This window comes from Anabrus simplex, chromosome 1 (assembly GCF_040414725.1).
Source record: "Anabrus simplex isolate iqAnaSimp1 chromosome 1, ASM4041472v1, whole genome shotgun sequence".
Classification (NCBI taxonomy): domain Eukaryota; kingdom Metazoa; phylum Arthropoda; class Insecta; order Orthoptera; family Tettigoniidae; genus Anabrus; species Anabrus simplex.
The window spans coordinates 579,192,393-579,209,653 of record NC_090265.1 but is presented as its reverse complement, the minus strand read 5'-3'; the positions used below and the strand labels follow the sequence as shown (position 1 = coordinate 579,209,653).

General features: G+C 36.3%; 1 protein-coding gene across 1 annotated transcript in view; it reads right to left on the bottom strand.

Moving 5' to 3' along the window:
• LOC136870373 (probable tubulin polyglutamylase ttll-15) overlaps positions 1 to 16,271 on the bottom strand; it is a 157,019-nt gene extending 140,748 nt beyond the window's left edge. Inside the window, exons 1-3 of the mRNA XM_067144914.2 lie at positions 16,035 to 16,271; positions 10,797 to 10,991; positions 1,928 to 2,083 (exon numbers count right to left, since the gene is read on the bottom strand). Coding sequence (XP_067001015.2) covers positions 1,928 to 2,083; positions 10,797 to 10,991; positions 16,035 to 16,271 — 588 coding nt within the window. The remainder of the gene's footprint in view (positions 1 to 1,927; positions 2,084 to 10,796; positions 10,992 to 16,034) is intronic.
• Positions 16,272 to 17,261: the final 990 nt, after the last annotated feature.

Here is a 17,261-nt window from a genome sequence, read left to right as displayed (position 1 = left end):
CATCTTGTACTCGGAAGGTAGCTGGATTCGAGCCCCATTGTCGGCAGCCCTAAAGATGGTTCTCCGTGGTTGCACATTTTCGTATTAGGCAAATGCCGCAACTGTACCTTAATTAAGGCCATGGTTGCTTTCTTCCCACTCCCAGCACTTTCCTATCCCATCATTGCCATAAAACCTATCCATGCCGGTGCAATGTAAAAAAAACCTTTCTATATGACTTGGTTTGACACTTAAAACAAGTTATTATACTAGCACCTCTCTGAAGTTGGTGCAGAAAATTCCAAAGTCATGTTCATAGTAGCAACGGAGAGTCACTCCAACTCTCAACTAACCACTTAACTTTAAACTCCATGATCCTCCCATGGCATGAATCTTAGCATAATATGCTATATTATATGATAATGAATCAAGGTGATATTTATTTATTATTTTATTACAATTGGCTTTATGCTGCACCAACACAGATAGGTCTTATGACGACGATCCCTCATATATGTTTATTAAAAATGAACAAACAAATATATACGAGGGCTATGCCGAAAGTTTTTAGCAGAGTGTGAGAAAAAAATTTATTTGCAAAACAATAATTACAACATTTCAAAATACTCTCCATTAGCACGTATACATTTTTCCATTCTCTGAAACCACTTAGAAAACGTTTCAGTCCAAGCTTCTTTCGGGATGTCACTTAGTGCAATCTCGTACGCTGCAATGGCCTCTTCATCTGACGAAAACTGCTGCCCACGTATTTTTTCCATGGTCTTAGGGAACAGAAAGAAGTCACATGGGCCCAGGTCAGGTGAACAGGGGGGATGAGGTAACACTCGCAATTTTTCCTTTTCCAAAAAGTCCACTGTTCTGGCAGCCCTGTGTGCAGATGCATTGTTGTGATGCAGCAGAAGGTGCCCACTCTTGGACTTTGGGTGCTGTGACCTCCAAGTGGCGAGGACTTTGGGAAGACAGTCATTCACATACATACCATTCACCATTGACTGTAAAACGTGTGTCCAAGGTCACAGAGGTGACATGCCCCATTTTCGTAAAAAAAAAAGTTGCCACCATCTTCTTTCCAGAGCTCCGACTTTGTCAAACTCTTGTGGGTGGTTCCTCCCCTGGAAAGCACCACACAGAAGACTGTCTCTTCGATTCAGGGTCATAATGGTAGACCCATGTTTCATCACCTGTGATGATATTGTAGGTGTCTTTGGACTACCCTCCATTGCACTTTTCTAGCATGAAATGATACCAGTCCACTCTCTCCTCCTTTTGGCTTTCTGTCAGGGAATGTGGCACCCAACGGGTGCATCTCTTGGTAAGACCTAAATAATCGTGAACGATGGTCTGCGCTGCCCTTGATCCAATATTTAAGGTCCCTTCAATGTCACAAAATGTAAGATGTGGATCTGCTTTGATCATTTCCTTCACAGCATCAATGTTTTCTTGAGTCACAGCTGTTACTGGGCGACCGGAAGGATGTTCATCTTCAATTGACTGCCGACCCCTTGAAAACTCGCAAAACCAGTTTCCAACTGTGGCTCTAGAAGGGCAGCCTCACCAAAAACGCGCAGCAAAGAAGAATGGCATTCTTCGATACTTAATTTCTTTTTATAATCATAAAAAATCATTGCTCGAAAATCGCAGCACGACAGATCCATCTTGCACCGTGTCTGACTCAGCACTGCCTGTGCTTTCTTCCCTTGCTGTGGAGGAACTACCGCTAGGAGGGGTTGCGCGCATGTTCCAAGGTCAAAGAAATCGCTCTTTCAAATGAAAATAATCCCATTGTCCTCAGAATTACAGTTTGCGCACTGCTAAAAACTTTTCGCATAAACTTCGTACTACAGAATGAAGTCACAAGCTCACTTTAACTTTCAACTTATATCTGTTCATTATGTCTTGATGTCTTGTATGAATAGCTAGTACTGACCTTCTGATGAGGCCTTAAATTCTTGAGAAGAGGGTACATATCCTGGAATGGATATCTGTGACCCCACAACACATCCCAGTCGGAATGATTCTCTCCACGCTGGAAACCAAGGCGCTCAAATACTGTTAACACATGACGTAAATAGCCTGAATCCACCTGTAATAAATCAAGATTTAAAAAAGGAAATAGAAAGCAAAAGGCCTACTGAAAAACTTCACAGTTATATATATATTTGTTACCCAGAATAAAATAGAATAACCCATAAATATGGTAGAGCAAGAAGAAACAAAACTGGAATAGTCCTTAATATAGATAAGAATAATATTCTAAACAGAAAGTGTAACAATATTGTACATCTCCATCTGTGATCAGCTTCTAACTAGTTTTATTTTATTTGTTGGCTGTTGAACATCACATTAACAGCAGTGCAAAATGGAAGGTCTAGGTCAAGAAATGTAGAGGCCACAGCTCTAATTGAGATATAGCTCTCACATCTGGCTAGTGTGAAAATAAGAAACCATGGAAAACCATTCCCAGGGCTAGCAACATTGAGGTTCAAACCACCACCTAATGAATGCAAACTCACAGTTCTTCAGAAGTATTCACACACACCAAGAAAAGCCATGCAACTCAGTAGTATAGCATGCCAGGTAGAGCTTGCAGTTTTATGTGAATGTTGACAACATGATCATAGGAACAGGACCTCCACCATAATATGGAATGAGAAGCTCAAGGATGTGACCTTTCTTTTCAAGTATCCCTCAAGCATATGCCAGGATTTGAACTACAGTGTTTAGTGATGATATCATTCAGCTATCATACTTTTACTCAATGTCAAAAGAGTATTGAAGTGAATGATACTATAACATGTCAGAGGATTATGTTTCATTTGTCCACAAGATCACAATCATCTTAAATCATATTTTGTTGTTTAAGTCATCAGTCCATAGACTGGTTTGATGCACCCTCCATGCTACTCTGTCCTCTGCTAACCTTAACTACTACCTCCAGTAATCGGGAGATAGTAGGTTCGAATCCCACCGTCGGCAGCCCTGAAGATGGTTTTCCGTGGTTTCCCATTTTCAAGCCAGGAAAATGCTGGGGCTGTACCTTAATTAAGGCCAAGGGCACTTCCTTCTCATTCCTATCCCATCGTCGCCGTAAGACATATCTGTGTCGGTGCGACGTAAAAAAAATAGCAAAATGAAAAAAATATAACTACTACATCTTACATCTGCTCCAATCTGCTTGTTATATTCATACCCTGGTCTACCCCTACCATTCTTACCATCTATACATCCCTCAAAAACCAACTGAACAAGTCCTGCGTGCCTTAAGATGTGTCCTATCAAATTCAGCCAAATCGATCTCCTCGCACCGATTCGATTCAGTACCTCTTCATTCATGATTTGATTCACCCATCTTTCCTTTAGCATTCTTCTGTAATGCCATATTTCAAAAGGTTCTATTCTCTTTCTTTCTGAGCTAGTTATCGTCCATGTTTCACTTCCATACAATACCACACTCCAAACAAAAGTCTTCAAAATCATCATTCTAATTCCTTTATCAATGTTTTTCTTTTCTTAAGAAAGGCCTTCCTTGCTTGTGCTAGTTTGCATCTTATCTCCTCCTTACTTCTCCCATCGTTAGTTATTTTACTACCCAAATAAAACTACTCCATACAATACTTCATTTCCTAATCTCATCACCTGACTATATGACTGCACTCCATTACTTTGGTTTTGGACTTATTTTCATCTTGTACTCCTTCCCCAAGACTCCATCCACACCATTCAGCAACTTCTCCAGATCTTCTGCAGACTCAAATAAAATAACAATATCAACGGCAAATCTCAGTTTTAATTTCCTCACCTTGGATTGTGATCCCCTTTCCAAATTCTTGATTTCCTTTACTGCATGTTCTATATAAACTTTGAAAAGGATGGGGTAAAAAACTGCACCCTTGCCTCATTCCTTTCTGGACTGCTGCTCAATTCTTATCAATACAGACTGATTTTTGTACAGATTGTAGATAATTTTTCTTTCTTGGTATCTGATCCCGATCAACTTCAGAATCTTAAACAGCATGAAGTAGAAACCTCATTAGGGACTAATGAATGCAACATAAACAATACCATGCTATTAAATTTTTTAAAATACTGTATCAAGGAGCATACATAATTCCTTACGATCTGAAACTCAGAATACGATATATCCTATTGCAAAAAAAAAAAAAAGTTAATTTAAAAAAAAAAAAAATTTCAAATCCCATATCATCTTCTTCTTCTTTTTCCCTTTTCTTGGCCTTCTTCCCAATTTATTGTGGATGGTGCTTGATGTGAATGTTGCCCAGTTTTACAGTTTTCCTGGTGTCAAACTTATGTAAAGGGATATATTCGCTATTGTGTGTTTCTGTGATGGTTGGTAGTCTAGTGTGCTGTGGTTGAATGAAGAGAAATGTGTTGCAATGAATATAAATACCAAGCTCTTAAACCAGAGGAATTAATAATAATAATAAGAAGAAGAAGATACTAAACAAATTAACTTCTGAAAAGGGGGTAAACTTATTGTTGAAAATGTCCCCTACTACAAGAATAACCCTCTTGAAAAAGTAAACGCATTCAAATATCTGGGAATTACACCACAGACCACGAACACCTCATTCAGACTGCATATCAGGGAATGAGCGATTGCTGCAATAAAAGCAATGTATGGAATCAAAGAAATTGCAGTCTAAAAGCTAAATGCTACATGAAAGAAAATAATTATTACACTGTATTCTGTGATGGAAATCTTTCTTTGCTGGTGCCAAGTTATGTAATATCTTTCACACACTGAGTGGCATAATCTGCACATGCACATTTGTTTCATTCATTGAATTCAGTCTTTATACAAATTTTATAGTGGTAATCATGTACTGCCAGGTGGATCAGTACATACAGAATTTCTGGTTAGATCCCATCAGTGTCTATCTATCATTGCATCCATAGAGAAGAATTAGGGCCCTATTATTTTTCTTTTCCTCTCAGTCTCTTCTCCTTTAGTTTCTTTGCCTTCTCAGTGGATTCCAGCTCACATGTTCTTAAATCATCTATAAGGAAAGTTTCTCTTGTCAATTCATAAACAAGTCTTAAAAGTGTGAATTATGATAAGCTTAGGGTTGCTTTTAAATAGCAGGCCTTCACATTTTCTATCGTAGACAGGTCCTTGATTATCAGCTTTAGCCAAATCAAATACATAGGTTATAATTGGTACGATTTGAGCATTATAAAGAGCTATCGCTGTCTGGATAGACTTTCATCTAATTTCTTTGATTCCATACATTGCTCTTATTGCAGCAATCGCTCTTTCCCTGATATGCAGTCTGAATGAGGTGTTCGTGGTCTGTAGTGTAATTCCTAGGTAGTTGAACGCATTTACTTTTTCAAGAGGGTTATTCTTGTAGTAGAGGACATTTTCAACAGTAAGTTTTTCCCCTTTTCAGAAGGACATTTGTTTCATCTTTTCTTTGTTTAGTGCGAAGTTGTTTTCATTTACCCAAATTTCCAATGCAGAAAGGCCAAAGTGGATGTCCTGTCTACTGGAATTAATCAGACACAGTAAAAATCCCTGGCCCAGCCAGGAATTGAAATCTGGGGTCCTCTGAACTGAAGGCCAGTAAACTGGCCATTCAGCAAAGAAGCCAGACTTCCAAATGCCACACAACATTGTTAAATAATCTCTAACTTCATAGCAGTTGCTAAATACTAGTTCAAGGTGCCACAGGGTAGCCAATAATTCTTCAACTTAAGAAATATAAATTAATATTTTACTCTTTTAGAGATATATTTGGAAAATTGAGACTGTCTTTAAAGCAATGAAGTTGAAGCTGTTATTAATTCAAGCACATACTAAACGTCTGATTAAAATGTATAGTAAAAATACACTATTGAACGTGACTTTGTACACATTTAAAATAGTATCAGTCACTTTGATGAAGTTGAAAAAAGTGTTGCCTATATACTAACAGAATTTGCTATCCTCAGACAAGTCTTCTTGAAAGTAAAAGCATTTTCATGATGAAACACCAGCTAGTACTCATTTATTAGAATTATCATTAATGAATTAGAGTCAAGATCTCTCTATACATTATGTCACCAACTACTACATAAATGAATAAATAATGATGTCCAAGCAGAAAATAGAATACAGACTAATAAAGAATCAAGTTGCTATATTTTAAGCTACATGCCAAGTTATGGCCTTTCCTGTTATGGAGAAAATGCCCGATGATGATGATGATGATGATAATAACCTTAAGCCTAGTACTGTATAACACATGGTATCATATTTAAATAACATGTATACCCCATATTAGCATTTAAATAAACAATATCACTGACACTGCTATTTAGTATCTAAAAAACAATATTTACCTGATTCTTATATAGTCTAATATACCCATATATTTTGGCATGATTTGAATTAAAGATGTTATTGCCACGCAAGCGTAATTTAATGCAGTCAGTAGGTAATTTAGAACAGCTGTAGTGTAGGACAGATTCAGGTAACCTTGAAGTGAGCCGCTTATGAGCTCACAGACACACGTCCGCGTATGAAGACTTTACTTTTTCCTTATTAATCAAGAGCTTACCATGTGACAGGGGTGACATTGAACATTTTCAAGGCTAGCACAGCCTGGCGAGTTCCAAAACTCTCCAAAAGACCATTTTTGAAACAATAACATTTTACAAAAACAAGAAAGAAGATCTACAACTGGATTCTAACTAATCCCACCTTCTAGGCTGTGAAATAATAAAAGCCATGTGAAATCAATGCTTGTTCTCTACTCACTTACTTTATCCTACTCTGATATATTATTCGACAACTGCTCTGCTACTGGTATTGTCTTTGTTACAGCACGTTTCTCCACGAGGTAGCAAGCTCGCTTGCCGTACATCGAACTATATTCTACAAGGTGTCTTTGTTCAACACCAAGAACCTTTCAAGTAGCCATGATGTATTTCAAAAGAACCCTTTATTTCACCTTCTGCAATTCACAACTATTAAATTCATTCTAAAACCTGTGTGTTGTGAATAATTCAACTTAAGCCTTAAGTATAATTTGTGACGACAACTGACGTCGAATTAAATCCTCTTTTTCTTTATCTGCTTCAGGTCCCATTTTGAAACGAGAACACCATTTAGTACCCTGGAAACATGGCGTCCACCTTATTTTCACATAAAATAAAAATGTTGTTATTTAATACTCAGCAGACCGAATCCAGCCACACTCTTTAAGTAAGAGAAGACATGTATTGTATTATGCAAAACAGTGTTTGAAGTTCTTTCATGCTCATTTTAGTTCTAGAAGTTTTTATGTCTTATGACGGTTACGTTATTTTAACGACAGACTTTTTTAACCAGTAGTAAAATGTTTCTTCAAGACTCAGTGGATGTTCAGCATGAAAATCTATTATATAAATAATCTTACAAAATAAGGAAATATGCTCTCAGACTTTTAAGTTAGTGAGATATTAGTTTTTGTCCTCGACTCAATTTAATCTGCTCACATATTATTCAACGCTTTTAGATTCAGGGGACTCTTGTCAAGGGGACGTATATACACAGTTTTAAGGCAATTGGTGCTATGTTTTTAGGTTTTAGCTATAAGTTAATGTTTACGGATAATGTTTTTAATTAAGTCATGCCTAATTTTGTAAAATTTGTGTACACTTTATGCATTGTTTTTGCAACCTTGTCATTGTATGTTTTTCTTATTTTATGGCTGATGATGATGCACACCAGCATCGAAACCGGTCCTAAGAATAATAAAGTGTTATAAATTATTTTATAACATTGTATGGTATTGAATAGGTAGACCTTTCTTGTTCCCATTAGAATGAAATCTAGTCGGAAGAAATTTTAATGGGGTATTTTACTTTCAATGGGAGAAGAAACAATTTCAAGTAAGCCTGCACTAGAAGAAACAAGTCCTGCTCCTTACAAGAGGAACTTCTACAATCTTCTTGGTGCACCCATCGAGGGACCATTCAACCGGGTTGTGTCACTAAAAGGGAAGATTACACCAGTCTCTAAAGGGGATACATCGTTTGCTGCACCAGCCTGAGTAAAATCAACTTCCATCATTAAAATATAAGTACCTTTTGTAAATATTGCTTTCCTTTACAGTAGAACTTACACTAAAACAATCTTCTTTACAATACTGTAGCATTTTTCTATTATTTTAGAGTAGTTAGAGAATCTTTTCACTTCCAACCTAATTAATGCTGTTGGTAAATTTTGTGTGTGACTGAAATAGTTCTGTCCAATGAAAATGTGTGGATATTGTGTGTCCTTAGTTATTTAATGTCATTTCAGCACTCTCTAATAATAATCACATGCTAAAAATTATAGACCACTTTGTTTAAACTTAGAATTTAACAAGTTAAATAGGGAAGTATACGATGCATTTCTCTAGTGGATTTGTGTGGATTATGACCCCCATCTTATATTACTTCATTGTAAGACAGACTGTCATATTGATATTATTCACATGAATTAAGGGCTAAAATTATGATAAAAATAAGAGATAACAAAATTAAAGACCTTAACGAGTTGAAATGAAATGGCGTATGGCTTTTAGTGTCGGGAGTGTTCGAGGAGATGTTTGGCTCACCAGGTGCATGTCTTTTGATTTGACACCCGTAGGCGACCTGTGCGTCGTAATGAGGATGAAATGATGATGAAGACGACATATACACCCAGCCCCCAGGCCAGCGAAATTAACCAATGAAGGTTAAAATTCCCAACCCTCCCGGGAATCGAACCTGGGACCCCTGTGTCCAAAGGCCAGCATGCTAACCAGTTAGCCATGGAGCCGGATCTTAATGGGTTAATCTGTAAAGATAAACAATTGAGTGATAATAATTTTTTGTTGTAAGCTAGGATGTTCTTTTATGAATCAAATAGTGCTCAAAGGAAACACCCTAGCCTTTATTAAGCGATAGGATAGGATGTTAGCCCAATAGTGCTGGTAACTGTACAAGTTGTATCATATATTGGATTACAGAGATGATATTATTGAGCATGTGTGAGCTGAAACGAAGTGACCTGTTCTGTTTAAATAATAATCACTCTCTATGCACACTCAATCTGAAGCTAATAGCCCCAAGCGAGATTTAGAGTTTCTAATTAATTTTATGGAATTAACATGAAACTGAAGCCATTGTTAGTCTTCTATAATATGCTACATAGATGAAGCTAGATGGACAAATCTTTTCAGTTCCTTCAAGTTATCATTTCTCTTGTTGTTCAATCACAATTCAGATAAGTTAGTGAGGATGACATAAATTCCAAATGCGAATTGTACAGCATTTTTATTGTGAAAAGATGTCTTGAATAACTTTTGAAGTGTTAATAATTAGGAACTTAAGTAAAGTTACGGTAGTTAGGATATATCTACAGATCGTAATACGTTCTCTGAACATAGGCGAATCAACAGATTGAAAGAAATCAATAGAATCAGCAGATTGAAAATGTAATAAATTAAGAAAGATTGAGAACCAATAATCCACAGACTGTAAATGCAGACAGGGTTATTCTACAGAAAAAAAATGAAGAAGTTATAAGAGCTTATTTATTTAAATAGTTTACGGCAGATAGCTGTCGTGCTTTGAAAGAAATTGAGGAATACAAGACAAACAAGTCAATTCTACAGACTGTTGAATCTTCGAGGAATAATGTTAACTCTTAACATGAGGATTAGATGAGTTAATTAAATGAAGGACTTGAAGTAATTCATTAATCCATTAATGAGTAAATTATGGTGAAAGTAGCAGAATTTTCTAGGTAAATTTTTGAAGACTGAATTTAAACTTAAATCAGTTGAGAAGGAATACTTATCGATTACCAATGCTAATAACAGATTATGATGTTAATTCACATCATGAATGACTCAATCTAGTGAAAGCTAGATTAGAAACTACTTTACGCAGTGTATATATATCGTAAATAATTTTATTTAATTCAAGTTTTAGAATTCGGGAGCTTAGGTAATCCAGTTGAGAAGAAAATTTGTTTAACCGTGAGGTTATTTACTTAATTCCTCTAGGACTTTATAGTCTACTGGTATTCCCACTTGTTTATTTGCTAGTCATACGATAGAGGAACTAACAAGATATATATTTTTCTTCTTGCAGTGTATTGCACTAATCACATTCCATATCTTCGAGGGACAAAGAAGAATACTTTAAAATGTTATAAAATTTATTATCTAAAATTTAGTGAGTGAGAATTTCATTTCAAAGGACTTTTGAAAGAACTGAACAACATCAAGAAAGATAAGCGTGTAACTTTTGAGATTTTGAGAGAAATGTTTTCTATAATAAATGTAAGTTTCCAGAGTATTTTGTGTCATTTGCCAGACACCTTCCAAATCCCGCCACATCTAAAAATGCTTCAAATATTGAATTGTTTCAACACAAACGGTCCACCTCTGGATTCCTTGTGTTTGCTGACTGGGTACGGGGTAGTTTGGGGGCAATACAAGTTATTAGAATTATATTGCAATTCAAAGTTCAGACATAAGAATGATCTCTTTGTGGCATGACTGAAGGCAAGTTAGTTTACTAGACACTTCCTTCAACTTGTTTCAAACTAAGAGCATCATAATTCAAGAGTGAATTAATTAATTTTAATTAAATATCAGGATATACATAACTCAGACCATAGCTGCTAATTCAAAAGGAAATCAATGGACAGAGGAAACAAACATTTACACAGTAGCCACAATATTTCATTATTTGTTCTCTAGGGAGGAAAAAGTAATTTAAAAAATATTCTCACAATCATTCAACTTCTTGCAAGAGAGAGATGTTTCAATACTTACGTTTTGGCCATAAAGAATAAAGATAGGCTTCCTGGACTGCACTGGTGCAGGCGGAGGTAATCTCTGCTCACTACATTGAAACCCATACAAATTTAGGGCAATTAGGAGTAGGCAAAGAAGCACAATACATAGGATCATAGCCCGTGTGCCACATGGTCGCTCTGGTTTAGTACGGGGTAGGCATGGTTCCTCCTCCTACAGTCATACAATACAGGTTAATTACAAAATACACAAACACATGTAACTGATACTTTTCACTGCTAAAATTTTGATAATACAATATTTTTCTGTATAATGATACACACAGTACTTTAGGAATGGGTTGTGATCATATGGTTTAACAGGACATAAAATCAAATCTGTTTCTTCATTCAGTTTCACGATAATGTACCTTCTTCTTTATTTAAATACTAGCTGATGTACCTGTTCTTCACTATGGTATTCTTAGAAAGACTTGTCTTTGTTGTTTTCCCAACTGAAGTCATCAATAGGAACATCGCGATTAAAAGCAATGTTATCATATGAAATACTCGATCAAATGAAAAACTGCATGTTTTCTCACTTTAAACGAATGGTATTACGTTGCCGATCTAACAGTCCAAAGTTCCAGGGGTGGAATGACCAGGCTTCAGACAGCCACGAACATTCCTTTCCCATTATTCTGTTAAATGTGCACACTGCTATTCCAATCAGTGCCTCAGAGTTGGGATTGAATGCTATGATGAACCAGTGTGTTATGTGCCAGTAGTATCAGAAAATTTATGAAACAGAGGAATGGCATACTAAAAAAGAGAGAGATCTAACTCCCCAGATACTTCCCACCAGTATTCAGGTAGGTTGTTATACTCAGTACGCAGCAGTAATCCCATCTATCGGAGATGAGTGGCAACAAAAGATACAAAGCACATCACAACAAACAATGGTCAATGTAATGTTATTTTATGAGCTTTCTATATTGTAGAACTTCACATTTAGTTTTCTTCTGACTCTGTGATATTAGGGCATCTTATGTAAAGTGAGTCCTCCTTTCTTTCATGACTCCCTTTTGTGTTATTACTGTATTTGAGCGATCAATCCTTTATGACTTTTCTCATTTTCATAACCATCTTCACAATTTCTCTTGTCACTATGGACCGATGACCATGCGTTTTCACACCTTAAGACAAACATGACAAAATCTATTGCCAGGTAACACGATTGAATAATATATCCAAGTAAGCAATGCTCGGCGTTGATATGGACTAAGCAAAAAAAGTCTAATTTCGTCTAAATTCATGAATTCTCTTATTATAGTCATCCCTCTGTGTACCCTCTGCCTGTTGCAAGAGGCAACTAAATGTGGTCCCACTGGCTCTGAATTTGGGAGGGTGGGTTGGCAAACACAAGGCCCTTAGCTCAGTTTTGGCATTGCTTCCACTTACTTGTGTCAGGCTCCTCACTTTCATTTAAACTATCCGAGCTCCCTTGGTCAACTTTTGTCCTTTTCTGACCCCGACAGTATTACGTATGGAGACCTAGGAAGTCTTTCATTTTCACGCCCCTCATGGCCCTTGTCTTTCTTAGGCTGATATCTTCATTCTTCGAAGTGTAGGACCCCTTCCATTTTTTCTCTGATTAGTATTATAAATAGAGGATGGTTGCCTAGTTGTACTTCCTCTTAAAACAATAATCACAATCACCATGAATCTTATCATAGTCGGTACGGTAAAACTGAATAAGACATAACTAATCAGAAATTGTATTCCCTACAAGTGTATTATGTAGAACTTTTCAATAGGACGAATAACATTGGTAACTAAAAGTTAAATTTTAGGCACCTTCCCCTAAACTACCATTTCAACCAGGGTGAATAAAATTATTTATAGCGCGGACTGTAATTCCTTATTCCCCGACTTTATATACCTATTTTCATTAAGTTCTGTTCACCAATTTTCGTGACTCAGCAGCAAAAATTGAAATTCATTAATATCTCTGTTATCATAATCGGTACGGTAAAAATGTATAAAACATAAATGATTGGAAATTGAAGACTATATAAGTTATCGATAGGACCACTAATAACAAATACTTGAGAATTAAATTTTAGGCCTTCACCTAAATTCTCAGTGTGAATAAAATTATTTATGGTCTGGATTGCAGCGACTTATTCCCCAACTTTATATAGCGATTTTCATTAAATTCTCTTCAGCAGTTTTCTCATGATGCGTGTACATACATCCAGACAGGCAGAAATTACGGAAAATTAGAAAGTGCATTTCCTTATTATTATGGACATGACCGATACAGAAATGCCATTCTTTTAAATTCTGAGCAATGTACAGACAAAACTCTTATTTCATACTAGCAAATGTACGCGTACTTCGTTACGGTATTCAATATTGTATTTGGATATCGAAGTAAATTACTGTACATGCAGTGAATAAGATTTTTTTTAATTCCATGTCTCTTAGCATTATCTGAGAAACAGTAAAGGGAGGTCCACATAAGATGTTTCCAAAGTAAAGTGCAAGCTGCGGAGTTGTGACGATAACGGCAGGTCCACTTGCCTATTGCCATTCGCAATTGAGTTGCGAATTTTCATTATAATGGCAGGCCCCATTGCCTGCTGCGTGGTAACAATCAATTTGGGGAGTTTTCGTTGCAATGTCAGGCCCCGTTTCCTACTTCCAGACAGATAACAATTGAGGAATTTTTATTATAATGGCAGGTACCTTCCCTACTGCCTGTCAAAATTAAGTTGTGCTGTTATCAATACAATGACAGGCCCCTTTTCCTAATGCAAGTCAGCTTACTGCCAGTTACACTGAGTGTGTGAGTCTCCATTATAATATCAGGCCACTATGCCTAACGTAAGTCACTTTTTAGATGGATAAATTTGTTTATAATGGTAGCTACCCTTGCCTACTGCCAAACAGAGTTGGTTAAAGGAGTTTTAAAAAAAATTGCATGCTCCCTAGCCTTCTGCCAGTAAAATCAAGAAGGAAATTATACGTTACAATGGTACAAAATCAATGTGGGAAGTACTGATTACAATAGCAGATGCCCTCCTGCTGAGAGTCATTAATGATTTGTGAACTGTTAATTACAAAGGCAGACGCACCCTTTCTAGATCGCTACAAATCGACTTCAATGAACAAATATAGAATGACACACGAAAGTATGTGAATTTTTACTTTCATTTAAGGATTAACTGCTCTAAACGGTACATCATATCAACAAAGGGATTGTACGATAAGACGCTACATATAACGGTCTAAATGGCTGATCCTATGATATATTCTCGTATCTTATCTACATATGGGTAAGATTAGGTTAGAAACGTTGGGTAAGGTTTTCTCCCAGTGCATTATTTTATGGATACATATGTGACAACCACAAACATAGAATTTGGCTCACATACAGTAGAGCTACTGGGTGGTCCAATATTCGCATAGAACTTGATTATCCTATCTTTCAGATAAGTGAATCAAACTACCAATTACATGTGTAAAAAGTGCAAAATTTATGTACAATCCAGAAATGGAGCCAAATTTAACATATAAGGGATATGACAAAAAGTCACAGGGCTAAAGATGTAGATCACTCCAAATTGAATGGAGATTGTGCCATCCGTTTTGTGATACAACTTACCGTTTAGCCACCAAATACCTCAAAAGGGAGGTCTAAATATTTCGATATTTTTCAGGGGTAAAAATGAAAAATTTAAACACCTCGTAAATTTCAATTTTCTAGTTCGTCCAGCAGATTGTACCGATACCTTGATTTGGGGGAGAGGGTGAAAAATTAGGACTTTCAGGAAACTTTTAAGCCCATGAAACCTACAGGTTATTGTTTTGGATAAATATATCTGACTGCGTTCTTTAGCTGAGCCCCAAATTTGAGACTCTCCAGTGAGGCCCCCTCAGTGTATTTTGAAAAAGTTTGATTTATTTTTGGGATCCAGAAGTCATCAGCTTCTCTGGTACCAAGTTTTAAGTTTCTAAGATGCCTAGAAGTGCCTCATTAATTCATGTGTATTTTAATTTTTATACCTTCCATTTATATCGATTATATTTCACCCCCTTCCCTAGGGGTTCTAGGGGCATCTTGCCCCCACAGTATATTTTCGAGATAGTAGGTAATATTTGTATGTCTACCACCCCAGAGAGGGCTAAACTTGTACTTTAAAAATATCCAGAGTGTCATTATTCATCTCAGCAACCCCAATAGTATTCAATACTATTTTCGATTAATTTTATATATAACCCCCTTGACCCCCACCCGTAAAGGTGCTAGGGATGGCTTACCCCCACAGTGCTCGTCTCCAGATAGTAAGTTATGAGTGTACAAGTTTCGTTGATTTTGCTTCAGTGTTTTAGGAGGAGATGTGTCATTTACATACATACAAACATACGTTCATTTTTATATATATTGATATAACAAACAAATTCAAATGTTTCTACAAAATTAAATTTTATACTTCTCTAAAATTTTGCTGCAGTATAACTACACCTCTCTTCAGAGATTTTCAAATAAGGTGTTTGATATAATTAGTTTTACCAGAACTCCTTTCTGAATGTAGCATAGCAATGAAAAGGTATCAGCATAGCAGTTTTCGTAATAAAGTTGTGCCATGCTTCATGAATTCAACAGGAAGGTGATGTTTCAGGATATATCAGGTGCATCATTTTTTCAGTACTACATTATGGCATGGAATTTTACATTCCTGTATAGAATTTCAAGAGCTCCACAGTCCTGATGAAGTAAGTCACAAATTGAAATAATTTTCTTATTAAAAAGAAACAATTACACAAGTCAAATAAAACATCATGTCTAAATAGTCTAAAATATTTTTGCTGCCTGTTGTATATGTTAGGGAGAGCATTATATACCTTCACAGAGTAGTTCCATAAGCATACTTACTAATTTTTACAAATTCTGTATGGACTCTCTCAGTTCCTCGGATATTATATGAAAGTATGTCAAAATTTATGATACAGATAGTGTGTGTATGAATCAAATTATGCTTAATTTTATATACCATCATAGCTAAGGCTCTATGATGTAACATATTGTACCAGGAAAAATGTCTGTCTTTGAGGTGCTGACACTAGCTTGAAGAGCATGGACTGTTTCTGAGAGTGTGGTATGAAAACATTGGAGTTGGTACAGAGAGGGGTATTAGTTCATTGAACTTAGATTTTTTTGATAATCTGATTTTATTGTTCATTGAAGACAAATTAATATCACCTTTCATACAAGTTGAGTTGAAGTGTCGTAGCAGGCTGGAATCTCCGGACCCTGGGATGTTTGCTGGGCACGGCCTGAACAGGAACCACGCCCGTCCTGGATATGAAGTTCTCGACGTTCTGGAATTTCTCGAAGTTCTCGAGGATTTGAGAGTTCTCGATTCTCCAGGCGCACACGTTCTGGGGTTCGATCTCCCACGACAATGTTGATGAAAGGTGAGGCGTGATTCACATACAAGTTCCCCATACGGCATTCAACTTTTAGCACTGTTAAATAGACTGATTTAAATTATTGTGTTCACTCATTGCAAATGAAATATGGCAAGGGTTACTAAAATCTTGATTCAAAAACCTCGCTGAATCGTAAATGTTCATAAATTGTCACTTGAAAATAAGATGATTGAACTGAATATCTGACCCTGTGTTTGATGTTAGTCGAATAAATACTTGAGAAAATAATGTGTAATTTATAATGTCAAGTTCATGACATGAGCTTGTTAACATTGGCATGGCAGACTAGAATGTTCTATTGGGTCACTAATTATTGTCATCACAGTTCTTAATTCACTGATCTCATCAGTTTATGATTAGAGCACAATATTAAGCACAAGATGCACAGTTTATGCAAGTTCAGGACACATTGGCACGTTTCTCATAAATTAAGTAAATTAAATGGTACTCGGAAACGTCCTATTCCGTCGATAAACAAAATTAAGTGATCATTAAAGTACAACTGCACTTCGAAAGAGTCTAACACCGTCCATGAAAAATGATTACGAAGCATAAATTGTGAGTTCAATTATGACACTGAAAAATTCTATGTTCCCTCGGAACATCACAAGAGGAAAACACAAACTCAGATATGGCATGGGTACTCTATGTTTTCACAGTCTGTTATGATGACACAAGTTTAAACACAAGTCCAGATGCGGCACTCGAAAAATATATCATGTTTCCACAATCTGTTATGAAGCATAAGTTCGAACGTAATACTCTGAAATACTCTATGTTTCCACAGTTTGTCATGAAACACAAGTTCAATGTGGTACTTGGAAAATTGTAACATTCACTCGAAAGTTTTATGTTTCCACAGCTTGTCGCAAAACACAAGTCCAAATTAGACACTCGGAAAATTTCTATGTTCCCAAAGTCTGTTTACGAAAATACAAGTTCAAAATACGAGTTCAAATGTAGTACTTGTAAAAGTTACGACACTCACGAGAGAAATTCTAGGTTC